Genomic DNA, 21,142 nt, shown 5'->3' on the forward strand with positions numbered 1-21,142 from the left:
AATTAACCAGTGGAACAGCTTGCCTCCAGAAGTTGTGGGTGCTCCATCACTGGAGGTTTTTAAGAAAGAGACTGGACAGTCACTTGACTGAGATGGTATAGGTTCTCCTGCTTGAGCAGGGGGATGGACTAGAAGACCTCCAAGGTCCCTTCCAGCTCTATTTTATTCTAATCAAGGAAAGAACCAACCTAGAACTAAGAAATTCCCTAATAGTTAGAACGATTCCTCAGTGGAACGACTTGCCTCCAGAAGTTGTAGGTGCTCCAATGCTAGAGGTTTTTAAGAAGAGATTGGAGAACCATTTGTCTGAAATGGTATAGGATCTGCTGCTTGAGCAGGGGGTTGGGCTATAAGACCTCCAGGTTCCCTTCCAACTCTGCTATCCTGTTATGATTGATCTTCCAGACCCCTTCTCATCTTTGTTGCTCTTCTCTGCACTCTACATGCCTCTATTGGCAACTAGAACATAATCTAGACCAAGTTAGGAACATTATTAACTGACCAACGTCCAGCCAAGGTGTAAATTTGAACTGGAAGAATGTGTCATCTGATCAAGACAAACCATGCTCACCAGAGGCAGAGCCATTGAAAGTTAATGCTGTTTTCCCGTTCCTTGCCTGCTTGTAGGGTTGATTTTTTTTCCATGACTCACCAAGTCCTGGTGTGGATCAGGAAGACTCATGGCAAGAAACTATCGGTGCTGTAGTGGCAATAAGACTATGGATGCCCTGTTTGGCTGGCCCACAGTGTGGGGCTGGGCACATGCTTCCGAGCGGTGCTCATTTTAGACAAGAGATGAGCAGCCTGTGGTGAACGTGGCCTTACATATCCTTTTTTGTGAAGCTCCCGGAGCCTCTTCTGAACAATTTGCCAGATTTCAATGGCCTAGCTGCCAAAAGTCAGCAGTAGAGTTGCCAAACATTGGTATTGTGGTCTGCCACTGTTCTGTGGCAGGAAACAGAAAATCAACTGCAATACAAGCCTTAAAATAGCTTAATACAGTTAAGAAAAAGAAAAGGCAAGAAGCAAAGAGTTTACCCTCACCCCATTAAGAATAATATAGAATACTATAGAATGTAGAATATTATCTATCTATCTGTCTATCTATCTATCTATCTATCTATCTATCTATCTATAGATAAATGTATTCTATATCTATCTATCTATCTATCTATCTATCTATAGATAGATTAGATATAGATATAGATATATAGATATAGATATAGATATAGATATAGATATAGATATAGATATAGATATAGATATAGATATAGATATAGATATAGATATAGATATAGATATAGATATAGATATAGATATAGATATAGATATAGATATAGATATAGATATAGATATAGATATAGATATAGATATAGATATAGATATAATCTAGGGGATTCTCAGTCATCTAGGTCATGGCTGTCCCAAAGGTGCTTTTTTTCTGAGGCAACTGGACTTCCTTGTTTTTCTTTGAAGACGTTTCGCTTCTCATCCCAGAGGCTTCTTCAGCTCTGACTGGATGGTGGAGAACGGAAAGATTTATACTCCTTGCAGACAGCTGGTCATTTGCATCCTTTTAGAGAGTCGTTGAGGCCACATGGAGGCTTATCTGTGTCCTCAGGGTCACCTGAGTGGTGCAAATGGGTGCGGAGCCTTCTTGGCTGCAGGAGGGACACAGGGCAGAAACCATCCTGCAGCCAAGAAGGCTCCACGCACCCATTTGTTTTCTTTTCTAAGACATGCCCCAAACTGAGATTCTGCAAAAACACCGACCTGTGTTGTAATGGCCTCCTTACAATATCTTGTAAGAATTCAGCATCCTTGTGTCAGTAATGATTGAAATCTGCAATCATCGTCATCATTTGGGGCTTTGGATTCACTGCTTGGTGATTCTGCAGGTCGTTTGCTGTCAAACCTTAGTTAAAAAAAAAGATGAATCGGTTTTCAGAATAATTAGATGCTGAAGTAGCATCCTCAGTGAGATTAGGACTTAGGTAACATCACCAGATGTTGCCAAGAGCCTAAAGATGGTTACCTAGTTTTGGTAATGAAACATCTGCAAAGAAACAACCAAGGTCAGAGAGCACCAAGGACTCATCTTTTCAACCCTTCTTTATTGGTGCAATAAAGTTGGTCTGACATGATCTGCTTTAGATAAACCCATCTTGGCTTCTAGTAATTCATAGCTGACAATTTTGTCTCCTTTTGCTTTTCTCTCGCAGTTCTTACGATTGTCTTCTCGATGACCCTTTTGAACATAATTGGCCGAAACTTCCGGAGCTGCCAGGCGTAAATTATTCCATGGACGAGCAATGTCGCTTTGATTTTGGAGTGGGCTACAAAATGTGCACGGCGGTAGGTCTTCCTCGCTTCCTATAAAAGTAAAGCTGAATTATAGTTTCAGTATCAAGACACGTCAGCCGAAATCTGAGTTGATTGTGCCATTATTTAGGCAAGAAAAACCAAATGCACAGGTATAGTATAGGTCACAGGTCGGCAACCCGTGGCTCCGGAGCCGCATGCGGCTCTTTGAGCCGTCTCCTGCGGCTCCCAGTCGCCCAGTGCGCACGCACCTCTTCGAACGGGCAGTGGTGCGCGCGCACATCTCCAAATGGAGAGTGGCACCGCCCGTTCCGAGAGGTGCGTGGGCACCTTTCCGAAGGGCGGAGGTGCGCGCGCACCTCTCCAAACCGCTGCCGTCCCGTTGGGAGACCTGCCGCGTTCGTCAAACATGGACGAACGTGGCAGCTGTGCAAACGGGACGGCAGCGGTTTGGAGAGGTGCCGCCGCCATCCCGTTTGCACAGCTGCCGCGTTCGTCCATGTTTGACGAGCGCGGCAGGTCTCCCAACGGGAGGGCGGCGGCTTGGAGAGGTGCGCGCGCACTCTCCAAACCTCCGCCGTCCCGTTTGCACAGCTGCCGCGTTCGTCCATGTTTGACAAGCGCGGCAGGTCTCCCAACGGGAGGGCGGCGGCTTGGAGAGGTGCGCGCGCACTCTCCAAACCTCCGCCGTCCCGTTTCAACAGCTGCCGCGTTCGTCCATGTTTGATGAGCGCAGCAGGTCTCCCAATGGGACGGCGTCGGTTTGGAGAGTGCGCGCGCACCTCTCCAAGCCACCACCCTCCCGTTGGGAGACCTGCCGCGCTCGTCAAACATGGACGAACGCGGCAGCTGTGCAAACAGGATGGCGGCGGCACCTCTCCAAATCGCCGCCGTCCCGTTTGCACAGCTGCTGTGTTCGTCCATGTTTGACGAACGCGGCAGCTTTCCAAACGGACGGCGCGCACCTCTCCAAAGGAGAGACCTGTCGCCGCGCAGGTGCCTCCCATTTTGCGCATGCGCAAAATGTTTTTTTTTTAATTTAAAAAGTTTTACAATACATTTTGACTTTAATCCCCCCCTCCCCCACCCCTATCCAACCCTCCCTATCCCTCTCCCCCACTCCCTCCTCCCCCCCCCCGACTTCCCAGAGCTAAATACAGGGCATAAAATCGAAGAACAAACATAAACACCCCTATGTTATCAACAATAAACTATAAATTCTATCTCTCTCTAGCTCATATAAAATGAGTACAAACAATATTAATATTACAAATAAAGTAGAAAAGAAAAAGAGGAAAACAGAAAAAGAGCTTTACTCAAAATAAATTTTCTTAATCCCAGTCCTTATTCATATTAATTTCAAAAAAAAAAAAGAAAAGAAAAAAAAAACTTTCACCTGCTATTTACATTCTCCCACCTTTCTCTAATTTCCAAACAAATTCTCAGTTACGCGCCAAAAGCGCCTATCTCTGTTAATCTTAATAATCTCCGACCAAACTAAACTATGATCAAAAATAGTTCTTGCATGTATCACGCCAAATGTCTCGCAGTTCCAAATCATCCTTAAGTTCAAATAAAAGTTCAAATAAAAAGAGTATATAAAAAAAAGATTTAGGCAATCTCTAAGACAACTTGTTGTTAATTAGGAGCTTACATACCCATTCTTAGTTCAACACATACTTTAAGTCCATAACCCTAATATACTTTTCTAGCAAGCAAATAACATCAATCTTAAATTGTGTAAAATATTAAAAAAAACTTTCTTTCTCCTCTATAATAATTTTACTCCATTGACATTCTAATCTAAAAATTTAATCAGCAATCTTAACGCCCCAAAACTTTTGAAGCACCTCTGTCATGACCCCCAAAACTTCTTTAGCCCGCTCTCCTCCCATATCTTCACTGTAAGCACACTTTGAAGTTTCCATAACTTTCTGCTGGTCTTGCTCTTGCTCTCGTCTCGCTCTTCTTAGGGCGGCACGCGTCATCTTCTGGCCTCCTGCAGCAACCGATGAGACTGTGACTTGATCCCCTCCAACACCATTGTCCTCTGTCTGTCTATCTGCAACATCTTGAAGCTTTCCCACACCGTATCCTTTTGCAGCTTCCAAAAATGATAGGGGGGTTGCTTTTAACACATTACTATAAAAATCACGTGCCTGAGCCACAGTAACCAAACGATGTCTTTTACCTTCGTGCGTCGCCACCAATCCAACTGGAATCTCCCATCTAAACTTAATATCACGTTTCTTAAGTTCCTGTACTAGAAATGCAAAATCTTTCCTTCTCCTTAGGATCTTCGGAGGGATCTCTTTTAAAACCAAAACTTCTTGCTCAGCCACTACCAAATTAGTATCATAAGCAGCTTGAATGACTTCATCTCTAATTACTCTCTTTGTAAAATAGACCACCACATCTCTGGGTAACTTCCTCTGTCTTGCAATCCATGAATTTACACGAAAAACTTTGTCCATATTTCCCTCAATTTCAGATGCTGACTGGCCCAGTACCCCTTCCAGAGCCTCAGAAATCAGCTGCTTTAAATCTTCTTTACCATTCTCCTTTAAACCCCTAATTCTAATAGCATACTGCATCTGATTATACTGAACAAGGCTCAATTCTTCGTCCATTTTATCCCTTATATTTTCATTTTCTAATACCTTTGCTTCTAATATAGAGTTCTTTTGACTGAGGTCCTCCACTTTTATATCCAGCTGTAGCACACATTCCCCTTCATGGATTACTGCCTTGTCGTGGCAAAGGGGCTTGCGTAATTCAATGAAGCTATGAGCTATGCCGTGCAGGGCCACCCAAGACGGACAGGTCATAGCAGAGAGTTCTGACAAAACGTGATCCACTGGAGAAGGAAATGGCAACCCACTCCAGTATCTTTGCCATGAAAACCCTATGGACAGTACCAAAAGGCAAAACGATATGACGCTGGAAGATGAGCCCCTCAGGTCGGAAGGCGTCCAATATGCTACTGGGGAAGAGCAGAGGGCTAGTACTAGTAGCGCCAGAAAGAATGAAGCGACTGGGCCAAAGCCGAAAGGACGCTCAGCTGTGGATGTGTCTGGTGGTGAAAGGAAAGTCCAATGCTGTAAAGATTTTTTCTCCATAGGAACCTGGAATGTAAGATCCATGAATCAAGGAAAGCTGGACGTGGTCAAACAAGAGATGACAAGACTGAACATTGACATCTTAGGTATCAGCGAACTAAAATGGACAGGAATGGGTGAATTTAATTCAGATGACCATCAGGTATACTACTGTGGGCAAGAATCCTTCAGAAGAAATGGAGTAGCCTTCATAGTCAATAAAAGAGTAGGAAAAGCAATACTGGGATACAATCCTCAAAATGACAGAATGATCTCAGTTCGAATCCAAGGCAAACCATTCAATATCACAGTAGTCCAAGTCTATGCCCCAACCACCAGTGCTGAAGAGGATGAAATTGACCAGTTCTATGAAGCACTACAGCACCTTATAGAACTAACACCAAAAAATGATGTTCTTATCATCATGGGGGATTGGAATGCTAAAGTAGGAAGCCAAAAGATAACTGGAATAACAGGCAAGTTTGGCCTTGGAGTGCAAAATGAAGCAGGGCACAGGCTGATAGAATTCTGTCAAGAGAATGCGATGGTCATAGCAAACACTCTTTTCCAACAACCCAAGAGACGGCTCTACACATGGACATCACCAGATGGTCAACACAGAAATCAGATTGACTATATGCTCTGCAGCCAAAGATGGAGAAGCTCTATACAGTCAGTAAAAACAAGACCAGGAGCTGACTGTGGCTCAGACCATGAGCTTCTCCTTGCAAAGTTTAGGCTTAAACTGAAGAAAGTAGGGAAAAGCACTAGGCCACTCAGGTATGAATTAAATCATATCCCTGTTGAATATACAGTAGAGGTGACAAATAGATTTAAGGAATTAGATCTGATAGACAGAGTGCCTGAAGAACTATGGACAGAGGTTCGCGACATTGTACAAGAGGTAGCAACCAAAACCGTCCCAAAGAAAAATAAATGCAAGAAAGCAAAATGGCTGTCTGAGGAAGCTTTGCAAATAGCTGAGGAAAGGAGGGAAGCGAAAGGCAAGGGAGAAAAAGAAAGATACGCCCAATTGAATGCAGAATTCCAGAGAATAGCTAGAAGAGATAAGAATGCCTTCTTAAATGAACAGTGCAAAGAAATAGAAGAAAACAATAGAATAGGGAGGACCAGAGATCTTTTCAAGAAAATTGGAGAAATGAAGGGCACGTTTAATGCAAAAATGGGCATGATAAAGGACCAAAATGGCAGGGACCTAACAGAGGCAGAAGAGATTAAGAAGAGGTGGCAAAATTACACAGAAGAACTATACAAGAATGAGCTTAACGTCCCTGATAATCACAATGAGGTGGTCACTGACCTCGAGCCAGACATCCTAGAATGTGAAGTGAAGTGGGCCTTAGAAAAACTGAGCAACAACAAAGCTAGTGGAAGTGACAGTATTCCAGCTGAGCTATTCAAAATCTTAAAAGACAATGCAGTAAAAGTGCTACACTCAATTTGCCAGCAAATTTGGAAAACTCAACAGTGGCCACAGGATTGGAAAAGATCAGTTTACATTCCAATTCCAAAGAAAGGCAGTGCCAAAGAATGTTCAAACTATCGCACCATTGCACTCATTTCTCATGCTAGTAAAGTCATGCTTAAAATCCTACAAGCTAGACTTCAGCAGTATGTGGATCGAGAACTACCAGAAGTACAGGCAGGATTTCGAAGAGGCAGAGGAACTAGAGATCAAATTGCCAATATACGCTGGATCATGAAGAAAGCTAGGGAGTTCCAGAAAAACATCTACTTCTGCTTCATTGACTATGCTAAAGCCTTTGATTGTGTGGATCACAACAAACTGTGGCAAGTTCTTAAAGAGATGGGAGTACCAGACCATCTTATTTGTCTCTTGAGAAACCTATATGCGGGTCAAGAAGCAACAGTGAGAACTGGACACGGAACCACTGATTGGTTCAAAATTGGGAAAGGAGTCCGGCAAGGCTGTATACTGTCGCCCTGCCTATTTAACTTATATGCAGAGCACATCATGAGAAAGGCAGGGCTAGATGAATCAAAAGTTGGAATTAAGATTGCCGGAAGAAATATCAACAACCTAAGATACGCAGATGATACCACTCTAATGGCAGAAAGTGAAGAAGAACTAAAGAGCCTCTTGTTGCAGGTGAAGAAGGAGAGTGCAAAACTTGGGTTGAAACTTAACATTAAGAAAACCAAGATCATGGCATCTGGCCCTCTCAATTCCTGGCAAATAGATGGGGAAGAAATGGAGGTAGTGACAGATTTTATTTTCCTGGGCTCCAAGATCACTGCAGACGGGGACTGTAGCCAAGAAATTAAAAGACGCTTGCTCCTGGGGAGGAAAGCCATGGCAAATCTAGACAGCACACTAAAAAGCAGAGACATCACCCTGTCAACAAAAGTGTGTATAGTCAAGGCTATGGTCTTCCCAGTTGCAATGTATGGCAGTGAAAGTTGGACCATAAGAAAGGCTGAGCGCCAAAGAATTGAGGCCTTTGAACTGTGGTGCTGGAGAAGACTCCTGCGAGTCCCTTGGACTGCAAGGCGATCAAACCGGTCAGTCCTAGAGGAGATCAATCCTGACTGCTCTTTAGAAGGCCAGATTCTGAAGCTAAAACTCAAGTACTTTGGCCACCTAATGAGAAGGAAGGACTCACTGGAGAAGAGCCTAATGCTGGGAAAGATCGAGGGCAATAGAAGAAGGGGACGACAGAGAATTGAGGTGGCTGGATGGAGTCACTGAAGCAGTAGGCGCGAGCTTAAATGGACTCCAGAAGATGGTAGAGGACAGGAAGGCCTGGAGGAATGTTGTCCATAGGGTCGCGATGGGTCAGACACGACTTCGCAGCTAACAACAACAGCACACATTCAGCTACGGATTCAACCATAGACAAGATGTCCACCCTCATTGCTCTCAGCTTCTCTTCCATCTTCTTCTCCAATTTCTCCATTTTCTCCTCCATTTTCTCCTCCAGCTTTTTCAACTTTTCATCCATCATATCAGACATCAATTGTGCATGCTTTCCAAGAGCGTCTTGTAAATCCTTAAGCGTCAATACCGGGGGAGATGCAGGAGGAAGCAAAGCTTGCAATGAGGTCTCTTGCACCAGGGAAGACCCCGCATTCCGAAGAGCTTTAGACGTTTTAGCCGCCATCTTCCCCCACTTTCACTTATTACGCACTTTCACTTTAAAGCTATAAAATCCATTGAGCTAGAGAGTAAAAATAAAGAGTCCACTTCACCTTGACCTCCTGTACCGCTCTGCCTGCATCTTGATAATCAAAAGTATTTCCTTTTGGCAGGGGTGGTTGCTAACGCCTGGTTCTGCTCCAAAAATCCCAGAGCAGAGGCACTGCGCAGCTCGGAGCAACCCAGGCTTTGGGGGGGCTCATCCTTCAGCCGCCCAAGCTCTCAGCTCAGGCAGCCCGGAGAGCTCAACCCCTACCTGGGGCCTCACCCCCTCCTCTTCTCCCGAGGAGGGGGCTTCAAATCCATCTAAACTGCTGATCGACGCTGTTTACAATGGAAAAACACAGCTGCGGAGCGGGCAGCCCAAAAACGGCTGTCTTTCAGCGTAGCATCGCCACCATGTTTTTTGTGCATGCATGTGAGTGGACGCACGTGCACGCACTTTTTGCAGCTCCCATTTTTTTGTTTGTGTGATGGAACCGGTTCTGAGTAGCTCTTTTCCTTTTTCCGGTTGCCGACCCCTGGTATAGGTGGTTCCTTGATCAATAGTAGCAACTGTGAGAGGGATCTCGGAGTCCTAGTGGACAATCACTTAGATATGAGTCAGCTGTGTGCTGCAGCTGCCAAAAAAAGTCAACACAGTGTTAGGCTGCATTAACAGAGGGATAGAATCAAGATCCCATGAAGTATTAATACCACTTTACAATGACTTGGTAAGGCCACACTTGGAATACTGCATCCAGTTTTGGTCACCACAATGTAAAAAAGATGTTGAGACTCTAGAAAGAGTACAGAGAAGAGCAACAAAGGTGATCAAGGGACTGGAGGCTAAAACATATAAGGAACGGTTGCTGGAATAGGGTATGTCTATGCTGGCTTAGGAATTCTGGGAGTTGAAGTCCACGAGTCATAAAAGAGCCCAGGTTGCCTACCCCTGGCCAAGGACTATCTGTATGCTCTATCTCATCTCTGGTTTCCCCACTCTTTCAGTTTCGAACATTTGACCCGTGTAAACAGTTGTGGTGCAGTCATCCTGACAACCCTTATTTCTGCAAGACTAAGAAGGGCCCTCCGCTCGATGGGACAGAATGTGCCCCTAGTAAAGTAAGTGAAGATGTGTTTTCAGGTTGAAACAATGCATGCATTTCAAGGGGAAACTGGGAGATGGTGAGTTCTAGTCCTGTTTTAGGCATGAAAGCCAGCTGGGCTACTCTGGGTCGCCAGGGGATGTTGAGTTATAGTCCCACCTTAGGCATGAAAGCCAGCTGGGTGACTTTGGCACAATCACCAAGAGATTTGAGTTCTAGTCCCACCTTGGGAATGAAAGTTGACTGGGTGACTTTGAGCCAATCATTCTCTCTCAGCCCAATTTGTCTCACAAGTTGGGTTGGGTTGTTGCTGTGAAGAAATAAAAGTACATGTTTTGAGTTGTTTATATATATATATATATATATATATATATATATATATATATATATATATATATATGTGGATCTTTGGTCATTCGTGTTTTTTCCCGTGTAGAATTGAAGGTGTAGGAGCAACGTTTCGATGGAATCCCATCCGTCATCCTCAGGCTGGTGGCTTCAGCTTCCTTCTTCTGAAGCCACCAGCCTGAGGATGACGGATGGGATTCCGTCGAAACGTTGCTCCTACACCTTCAATTCTACATGGGGGAAAAACCCGAATGACCAAAGATCCACATACAAACACCCGTGAAAACCTCAGAAAACATATTTATTTTATTTATTTATTTTAATTCCATTTATATCCCGCCCTTCTCCGAAGACTCAGGGCGGCTTACAAGCTTAGCAGTAGCCTTCATTCTATGTATATGCCTGCTTATTAGGGCTTTCACACACACCCCAAGCGGCATTATTATAAAGTCAGCTTAATTGCCCCCAACAATCTGGGTCCTCATTTTACCTACCTCGGAAGGATGGAAGGCTGAGTCAACCTTGAGCCTGGTGGGATGCGAACCTGCACTAATTGCAGGCAGATGGTGTTACTTAAGGAGGCATTAGCCCACTGCTCCACCAAGGCTCTTTATGTGTGTGTGTGTGTGTGTGTGTGTGTGTGTGTGTGTGTGTGTGTAAAGTAAAGGTTCCCCCGCACATGCGTGCAACTCTACGGGCCAGTGCTCATCTCTGTTTCAAACCCGAAGAGCCAGCGCTTGTCCGAGGACATCTCCATGGTCATGTGGCCGGCGTGACTAGACGCCAAAGGCTCATGGAACGCTGTTACCTTCCCACCGTAGTGGTCCCTATTTTTCTACTTGCATTTTTACGTGCTTTCGAACTGCTAGGTTGGCAGAAGCTGGGACGAGTAACAGGCGCTCACTCTGCTACGCGGCACTCGGGATTTGACCCACCAAACTGCCGATCTTCTGATCGACAAGCTCAGTGTCCTAACCCTCTGAGCCAATGCATCCCTTTGTTGTATACTATATATATATATATGTGTGTGTGTGTGTGTGTGTGTGTGTGTGTGTGTGTTTGTGTGTGTGTCTGTGTGTGTTTTAAGTGTTTGTTAAGTATTTAGAATACCTTGCTTAGGCCCCAAACACGGGACAAATCTTATTTCCTGTTTCAGCCTAACCCAAGGCCATCCACAGGCAGTAGTCACAGCAGTGACAGCTCATATTTGTGTAATTTTTTTGGATTGCTAACAAAGAATTAAAGGGAGACTGAAATGATCATTTCAAACTTATTTGTTCTCATCAGTCAGCCATACCCTTCTGAGATTCGAACCTGGATTGCAATCGGCCCAGGTTCAAATCTCAGAAGGGTATGGCTGATTGATGAGAACAAATAAGTTTGAAATGATCATATCAGTCTTCCTTTAATTCTTTGTTAGCAATCCAAAAAATTTACACACACACACACACACACACACACACATAAAATAAAGGCCAGATAAATAAATAATGACTGGTGACAGATAAGACCGAATCAATGCAGATTGTTGCTCTTTGGTGCCTTCCTTTAGCAATGCATGTCCTATTTCAAGTTCTCCCCTCCTCCAGTTTACTATCTCTCTTTTGCAAAAGTAGGACACTATTCTACCATTAAGCTCAGGTGGTCCTTGAGTGGTTAAAGTCCCTTGAAAGTTTCCTCCTTCCCCAATATTTTGACAGCCTTAAGTGATGGAACTTGACGGACCATTTTATACAGAGAGCAGACTGTTGCCTTTCTTCCCCAAATCTCATCTAAAACTCCTTCAGGTTGTTGGATGGCTTTTCCCAAAAATGTCATCTTATGGAAGATGGTTCAGCCATTGGGACTTTGAATCTGGCTCATAATTACCCTGGCAGGAGATCCATTGTGACTTCAAACGATCAATAAGTGAGCAGTTAGGGCTTCTAAATTTTCAGCAGAGGTCACTTGCCATGTGTTCCAGGCACAGCAAACCGAATCTCAAATTTTTCCAAGGGAATAACTTTCTCTGCAGTTGCCTCCCAGGGAAGGTGTAATTATGAAGCGAGACCTCCTTAAAGCTTTTACATCTCCTTATTAACAGAATGTCTTTTTTCCTCCTCCCAGTGGTGCTATAAAGGTCACTGCATGTGGAAGAATACAAACCAGTTGAAACAAGATGGCAGCTGGGGAGCCTGGACAAAATTCGGCTCCTGCTCCAGGACCTGTGGAGCTGGCGTTCGCTTCCGAACACGACAGTGCAACAATCCCTTGTAAATTGGTTTGCTGCCATTTTTGCAGTTAGAGATATTTTTTTTAAATTGCATATAAACTTCCATTTAATTCACACATATCTATAAAGGGAAAGGTTTCCCCTGTCCAGTCATATCTGACTCTAGGGGGCGGTGCCCATCTCCATTTCTTAGCCAAGGGAGCCAGCATCCTCCAAAGATGTTTCTGTGGTCATGTGGCCAGCATGACTATATGCAGAATGCTGTTATCTTCCCACCGAAGTGGTAGCTATTTATCTACTTGCATTTGCCTGCTTTCGAACTGCTAGGCAGGCAGGAGCTGGAGCAAGGAACAGGAGCTCGCCCCATCACACAGTACTCGGGTCTCAAACCTGGGCTGTCAGCTTTGCAGCTGACAAGCTCAGCTTCTTAACTGCTGAGCCATTGCCCCATCCATCCATTCATCCATCATAGAAGATAGAAGACAGAAGATAGAAGACAGATAGACAGAAAGATAGAAAGAGATAGATAGATAGATAGATAGATAGATAGATAGATAGATAGATAGATAGATAGATAGATAGATAGATAGATAGATAGATAGATGAGAGACAAATAGATCTAGATAGATGAGAGAGAGAGAGAGAGAGAGAGAGAGAGAGAGAGAGAGAGAGAGAGAGAGAGATGATAGATAAATAGATATATGATAGATACAGATAGATGATAGATACAGATAGATGATAGATAGACAGACAGATAGATGATAGATAAATAGATCTAGGTAGATGATAGATAGATAGATAGATAGATAGATAGATAGATAGATAGATAGATAGATAGATAGATAGATAGATAGATAGATAGATAGATAGAGATAGACACAGATAGATAGATAGATAGATAGATAGATAGATAGATAGATAGATAGATAGATAGATAGATAGATAGATAGATAGATGAGACATAAATAGATCTAGATAGATGACAGATAGATGAGAGACAAATAGATCTAGATAGATGATAGAGAGAGACAGACAGACAGGTAGATAGATGATAGATAAATAGATACAATTAGATATAGATAGATAGATGATAGATAGACAGACAGATGATAGATAAATGATCTAGATAGATAGATAGATAGATAGATAGATAGATAGATAGATAGATAGATAGATAGATAGATAGATAGGAATACATAGAATATATATGGGGGGAGAGACTACAGCAGGAATGGCCAACTTATGGCCCCAAAATTACACATATTTCCTATTTTGTAGGTTGGACCCATATATGTATAAATTTAGCGTAAGCACTAAAATAGGCTTTTGTGAAGAAAACGTCCATTCCTTCCCCAGACCAGAAAAACTGAAAACTTCAAGCATGTCCATAGGTATGACTCATCCTGACCACAAAAAAGTGCCTGAGTTCATGAACCAGCAGCGAAAAATAACATCCACCCCTGTGCGTGGGCACATCTCCCAAGATTAGGCGTTACCAATTATACAGGTGCATTTGGTCTCCACCTGCGGAAAATGAATACTCAGAGGAAGAGTTTGGTTTACTTAGATTCAGTGGAATATAAAGAGAAAAAGGAGGGGATAATTAGACTTGCAAGGTTCTGTTGTTTATAAAGGTAAAGGTTCCCTCACATATGCATGCTAGTCGTTTCCAACTCTAGGGGCCGGTGCTCATCTCCGTTTCAAAGCCGAAGAGCCAGCGCTTGTTCGAGGACGTCTCCGTGGTCATGTGGCCGGCATGACTAGACGCCAAAGGCGCACGGAACGCTGTTACCTTCCCACCGTAGTGGTCCCTATTTTTCTACTTGCATTTTTACGTGCTTTTGAACTGCTAGGTTGGCAGAAGCTGGGACGAGTAACAGGCGCTCACTCTGCTACGCGGCACTCGGGATTCGACCCGCCAAACTGCCGAACTTCTGATCGACAAGCTCAGCGTCCTAACCCACTGAGCCACTGCGTCCCTCTCTGTTGTTTATAGCCAGTCTCAATATAAGTAGTTATAGCCTTACTGCGGAGTTTATGTCTTGGCCTTGTCTACTTACTGGGATTGACAACCACTGAGTTATTATCTTTTCTATAGCCATGGTAGACATCAAGGTGGAAAACCAGTCCAAACCAGCCAGTTTGGTCCAGCGTTCAAGCACTAGGCTAGAAAGATGGAGACTGTGAGTTCAAGTCCCATCCTTAGCTATGAAAGCCAGCTGGGTGACTCTGGACCAGTCACCAGGAGGGTGTGAGTTATAATCCTGACGTAGCCATGAAAGCCAACTAGGTAATTTTGAACCAATCACCAGGAGACCATGAATTCTAATCCTGCCTTACGCGTGAAAGCCAGCTGGGTGACTTTGGGCCAATCACCCAGGAGACCGTGAGTTCTAATCCCGCCTTAGCCATGAGAACCGGCTGGGTGATTTTGAACCCAGGAGACCCCGAGTTTTAGTCATACCTCAGGCGTGAGAGCCGGTTGGATGATTTTGGGCCAGTTGTTTCTTCTCAGTCCAACCCACCTCACAGGGTGATTGTTGTAGGGAAAATAAGAGGAGGAAGCATCTTGGAAACGTTCATTGCCTTTGAGTTACAGTATTTGTGAAAATAGTAAAGGCAGGATATCAGTAAATAAATGTAAATAACTAAATGGGAAGAAGTTGATGCTGAAGTACTATATTCTTAAATTCCGAACCAATACCCTTGAAATGTTGTTAAGCTCAATTTGCTCTTGCCAGCTCAGACGGCTAGGAATCCCACCCACCCACCACAAAAATAGCATTTGCGTTTTGATCTGGCAGAGTGGGGAGCCACAGTTAAATCCTGATTAATCTGATTTTGTTCCTAATTTTTCCCCCCTCCCAGGCCTCTTAATGGGGGTCAAGACTGCACTGGTATCAACTTTGAATATCAGCTGTGCAACCTGGATGAATGTCCGAAGCTTTATGAAGATTTCCGAGCCCAGCAGTGTCAGCAACGCAACTCCCACTTCGAATATCAAAACGGCAAACACCACTGGCTTCCATATGAGCATCCAGATGGTAAGCCGTGATTTGTCTCTGCTTCTGTTCTTCTGTGGGGAAATGGTTTAAATGTCACAGAGAAGGAAGAGAATGTTGTATGGTTACTGACCATATTGTTGACTTCTTCCCAACAAATTGTCCTTTTCAAAACTAGTTCTACACTGAATTATTTGATGAGTGGTAACCATAAGCAGATTTTTGCAGTGGCCAGCAACCAGGTAAACACCTTTACAAAACAATCCTTCATATTAGTAATAAAGATGAACTCAGCTGAGTTCAATATGTCATGTATTCAACTTTGGTTGAGTAAATTTGGTTGTTCGTTGAAAACTTCTTGCTTTAGCTTAGTCAAGAGAAAGAACAGAGAAGGAGTCAGAACATAAGGAGAAAGGAGATGGAGAGCTGCAATAAAATAAAATATAGAAAGAAACAAAAATGCGTAGAAAATGAAAGGAATTCTAACTTCTTTTAGTTCAGTTATAAATAAAACTTCAGTTCTGCTCTTGGTCTACAAATACAATGCAGCCTCCATTTTTTTCAAATGGAGAAAGAAAGAAAGAAAGAAAGAAAGAAAGAAAGAAAGAAAGAAAGAAAGAAAGAAAGAAAGAAAGAAAGAAAGAAAGAAAGAAAGAAAGAGAGAGAGAGAGAGAGAGAGAGAGAGAGAGGGAGGGAGGGAGGGAGGGAGGAAGGTAGGAAGGAAGGAAGGAAGGAAGGAAGGAAGGAAGGAAGGAAGGAAGGAAGGAAGGAAGGAAAGAAGAAGGGAGGAAAGAAAGAAAGAGAAGGAAGGAAGGAAAGAAAGGGATGGAAGGAAGGAAGAAGGAAGGAAAGAAAGAAGAAAGAAAAAGGAAGGAAGGAAGGAAGGAAGGAAGGAAAGAAGGAAAGAGAAAGAAAAAGAAAGAAAGAAGGAAGGAAAGAGAAAGAAAGAAAAAGAAAGAAAAAAGAAAGAAAGAAAAAGAAAGAAAGAAAGAAAGAAAGAAAGAAAGAAAGAAAGAAAGAAAGAAAGAAAGAAAGAAAGAGAAAGGAAGAAAGGAAAGAAGGAAGAAGGGAGGAAAGAAAGAGAAGGAAGGAAGGAAAGAAAGAAAGAAGAAAGAAAAAGGAAGGAAAGAAAGAAAGAAAGATTGTGTCTGCTTAATGACACAAGCAATTTCAGAGTGGGGGCCATTAAGCAAGGTAGATCACATGGTCACTTTGCTGAATGAGCATCACCACTTGCGACCATAATGGACAGGCTCAATTACAGTCATGAATCAAGGGTTACCTGTCTAGAAGGAATGGGGATGGAGAAAACGGAAGAGACCTTCCATAGTTCTCTGTGAAGTAAAAGTGGGGGAAATGTTTTCAGACTTGCAAAATTCTGATACTGTAACTTCACAAGAAAGGTGAGTCTTAGTATTCATGGTTTCTGTTTCCTGTCTGGACTACTCTGAAGAGTTGACATCAGCCAAACTGAGAGCCAACACCACATCTCGTGGTAAAATTGTAAATTGTTCCAGCCTAAAAGTCATCAAAGCAATATTGTTCTTGTGCTCTCCACAGCCACCAAGAGATGTCAACTTTACTGCCAGTCCAAAGAGACCGGTGACATTGCTTATATGAAGCAGCTGACCCACGATGGGACTCGCTGTTCTTACAAGGACCCCTTCAGCATATGCGTCCGTGGAGAATGTGTGGTGAGTGATCGCCAAAAACCGTGGTGGAGCAGGGGTTAGAATGCAGTATCGCAGGCTGACTCTGCCCACTGTCAGCAATTCAATTCTCACCGGCTCAAGGTTGACTCAGCCTTCCATCCTTCCATGGTCAATAAAATGAGGACCCAGATTGTTATTTATTTTATTTTATTTATTTTAATCCCATTTATATCCCGCCCTTCTCCGAAGACTCAGGGCGGCTTACAAGCTTAGCAGTAGCCTTCATTCTATGTATATGCCTGCTTATTAGGGCTTTCATACACCCCCCAAGCGGCATTATTACAAAGTCAGCTTATTGCCCCCAACAATCTGGGTCCTCATTTTGCCTACCTCGGAAGGATGGAAGGCTGAGTCAACCTTGAGCCTGGTGGGATGCGAACCTGCACTAATTGCAACAAGCTGGTGTTGTTGGGGGCAATAGGCTGACTCTGTAAACTGCTTAGGGAGGGCTGTAAAGCACTGTGAAGCAGTATAAAAGTCTAAGTGCTATTGGGAAGGAAGGAAGGAAGGAAGGAAGGAAGGAAGGAAGGAAGGAAGGAAGGAAGGAAGGAAGGAAGGAAGGAAGGAAGGAAGGAAGGAAGGAAGGAAGGAAGGAAGGAAGGAAGGAGCGAGCTATGATGGTGCAGTGGGTAGAATGCAGTGCTCCAGGCTAACTCACTGCTCACTGCCAGAAGTTCGATCCTGACCAGCTCAAGGTTGACAGCCTTCCATCCTTCCAAGGTTGCTAAAATGAGGACCCAGATTTTGGGGGGCAATAGGCTGACTCTGTAAACCGCTTAGAGAAGGCTGTAAAAACACTATGAAGTGGTATATAAGTCTAAGTGCTATTGCTATTGCTATCTTCATTCTATAAACTTTGGTTGTTCCAGCTTGATCCAGGAAACCTCACAAAAACTTTTTTTAAGATGTGTGTAGAAAATATTCACTTAGTGTGGACGTTTTAGAAAAAAATAGGGGCAAAAAGTTTCTTTACCAAAAACTAAAATGGTCACGACAAAAGTAAAGTAAGTCCTCGGCTTACAAATCATTCAATTAGTGACTGCTTGAAGTTGAAAAACTTACAGTAGTGGAGCACCCCTAACCTCTAGAGGCGAAAAATGGTAAGATGAATCTTGGCAACAGATGATATGCATCTTCTTGACCTAGGTTTTAGGCTAAGACAGGGATAGGAAACCGTGGCTCTCTTACGACTTGTGGACTTCAACTCCCAGAATTCCTGAGCCAACATGGGGGAACCATGCCTCCTTCATGACTTGTGGACTTCAACTCCCAGAATTCCTGAGCCAACATGGCTCACCTTGGAAACTCTCCCTTTCCCCTCAGCGTGGCTGGCTCAGGAATTCTGGGAGTTGAAGTCCACGCGTCATAAAAGAGCTAAGGTTGCCTACCCCTGGGCTAAGATAATGAATTGCATTAGGAACGGGTACATTTTTAACTCCACCTTGCTGCTTTTCTCAGTTCTGCTCATCTGCTTCTCTTGGCAGAAAGTTGGTTGCGACAAAGAGATTGGGTCCAACAAAGCTGAAGACAAGTGCGGAGTGTGTGGAGGAGACAACTCACATTGCCGGACAGTGAAAGGGACCTTCACCAGAATCCCTAAGAAATCTGGTAAGGATAACCCCATCTCCCTAGCTTCTTATTTATTATTAGTTTCTAAGTGGTATTTTAATGATTAAAAAGGGCAAAAACAAAAGTTAAGAAGTTTGATCTAGGATTTTGTAGGAGAAGAAGGAGTAGAAGAATCGGGGGGGGGGGAGTTAAAGGAGGAATCAGCCTAGAATTCCTACATTGCCACAAGCAGCTAAGTCCAACTGCCCTTGAATTCCATTGATCCTTATCTAACTCCAAGCTAGTGCTGACTATTAGTTGGGAAGAATCCTGTGCATAGGTTTTAAGGCTGTTAGAAGTAAAAGTGCATATAGTCAAGGCTATGGTCTTCCCAGTTGCAATGTATGGCAGTGAAAGTTGGACCATTAGAAAGGCTGAGCGCCAAAGAATTGAGGCCTTTGAACTATGGTGCTGGAGAAGACTCCTGCGAGTCCCTTGGACTGCAAGGCGATCAAACCGGTCAGTCCTAGAGGTGATCAACCCCAACTGCTCTTTAGAAGGCCAGATCCTGAAGCTAAAACTCAAATACTTTGGCCACCTAATGAGAAGGAAGGACTCACTGGAGAAGAGCCTAATGCTGGGAAAGGTTGAGGGCAAGAGAAGAAGGGGACGACAGAGAATGAGGTGGCTGGATGGAGTCCCTGAAGCAGGAGGCGTGACCCTAAATGGACTCCAGAAGATGGTAGAGGACAGGAAGGCCTGGAGGAACGTTGTCCATAGGGTCGCGATGGGTCGGACACGACTTCGCAACTAACAACAACAACAGAAGTAAAAGAAAGGAATATAAAGTTGGTTTACTTAATCAAGGTTAAAATAAGCTCTGTTGTTACTTTTAGCTACCTTTTATGGATTTTCTGCTGACACCAGGACTGAAAAGATGATGTTTTATGGACTTTTAAAAATAATGTGCTCCAGTTAGTCTTGATTTGTTGCTGAATTTAAGCTATAATATTAATATAATTTCTGGGGGTTTTTTTGGAAGAAAGAGCTAGAGAGACTGTGGGTCCATATTACAGTCTGGGTGGACAACATGGATCCACCATTCACGTTGTGTATTTGCTTCACAGGTTTCCAACCCCACTCAAGAAAGTATACATTATGACCCAACTAAGTTATCCAACGAGCTATGACTGACAATAGGCTAGATCAGTGTTTTTCAAATTTAGTAATACTAAGATGCACAAACTTCAACTCTGGCCGGGGAATTCTGGGATTTGAAGTCCACACACCTTAAAGTTGCCAAGATTGAAAATCCCCAATGTAGAACTTAGACCTCCCTCATGACAGTCAATTATCTTAACCACTATGCTACACCGGCAATCAATACTTTTAGCCCGTATTATGCTTAATCTTCATTTGAGATAGAACAATGGGAAAATCAAAAGTTGAGTTTGAACTGAGATTTCCAATCGGTCATGGAAAGTAGAGGCAACTTTTGTGACGTTTTCATGTTTATCTGAATTCACAATAGTTGTAAAATTAGCCACAGATCAAGCTAAACAGACACAATTTTAACGGAACATTTTTTTTTTGTTGTTGCTCATGCTCAGTGTATTGAGGATTATACTTTGGGGACCTGTAACTATTATTTATATATTCCTGGTAAAGCTTTATCTTTGTCATTAAATTATTTTTATTTCATTTCATTTCATTTTATGGTTTGGGAAAGTCCTCAAAAAAGTCTAACTTCTTCCAACAGGGAAACAATTAAGCAAGAGATGTCAAAATGAACTCAAATATTTGGAAAATGAAATCTGCAAGTATCCATTTGATTTTTTTCCCCTTAGTCTTAACTTTCATTGACTGTTTTGTAAAACAGCTGCTCCAACGTGGACCAAACCACTTAGAATAGTGTTGGAGTGGAAATAATACATTTGACTGACCACAAAGCTCATACCAAGACATAGTCAATGAAAATTCAAGACTTTGGTGATCTGATCATTAACAAAAATTGTTCTGTTTAAGGGAAGACAAGAGGTGCATTTACTTTGCCCAAAGGAGCTCGTGACATTTCTGTTTCTGAAAGCAAAATATCAAAAAACATCCTGGGTAAGTTTTGTCCCATTGCGGGATGATGGGCATCCATAGCTGCTCTTAAATCCCCCTCATTGCTTCTTTCCTCATTGGCTGGCAGACACTTACAAGAACTGCAAAAAAAAAAGACAAATCCTTTATGCTTTCTATGGGAATTTCTCCCGAAAGTTCCATAATTAGATGTCTATGGAGATTATCAGTCATCCAAGCCAAAGGGTTTTTTTTTTGTTTTTTTTACAAGGCAACCGTACTTTGTTGTTGTTTTTTCAGGACGTTTCGCTTCTCATCCAAGAAGCTTCTTCAGCTCTGACTGGAAGAAAATAAAAGAATGCAAATGACCAGCTGTCTGCAAGGAGTATAAATCCTTCCGTTCTCCACTATCCAGCCAGAGCTGAAGAAACTTCTTGGATGAGAAGCGAAACGTCTTCAAAGAAAAACAAGAAAGTCCAGTTGTCGTGTGGAAAAGCACCTTCGGGTTTCCATCATTTGAATTGCTCATCAGGGTTTCCGTGATTTGTACTGTTGAAAGAAAGTCCTGGG

At 43.1% G+C, this 21,142-nt stretch overlaps 1 protein-coding gene across 1 annotated transcript in view; it reads left to right on the top strand.

The window, feature by feature from the left end:
• ADAMTS3 (ADAM metallopeptidase with thrombospondin type 1 motif 3) overlaps nucleotides 1-21,142 on the top strand; it is a gene marked incomplete at both ends in the record, with an annotated part of 151,262 nt that overhangs the window by 111,800 nt on the left and 18,320 nt on the right. The window contains 6 exons of the mRNA XM_081333324.1: nucleotides 2,223-2,355; nucleotides 9,589-9,702; nucleotides 12,141-12,286; nucleotides 15,115-15,290; nucleotides 16,809-16,942; nucleotides 18,445-18,568. Of these exons, the coding sequence (XP_081189450.1) occupies nucleotides 2,223-2,355; nucleotides 9,589-9,702; nucleotides 12,141-12,286; nucleotides 15,115-15,290; nucleotides 16,809-16,942; nucleotides 18,445-18,568 (827 nt within the window). The remainder of the gene's footprint in view (nucleotides 1-2,222; nucleotides 2,356-9,588; nucleotides 9,703-12,140; nucleotides 12,287-15,114; nucleotides 15,291-16,808; nucleotides 16,943-18,444; nucleotides 18,569-21,142) is intronic.

This window comes from Vipera berus, assembly GCF_964194415.1.
Source record: "Vipera berus genome assembly, chromosome: 7".
Classification (NCBI taxonomy): Eukaryota; Metazoa; Chordata; class Lepidosauria; order Squamata; family Viperidae; genus Vipera; species Vipera berus.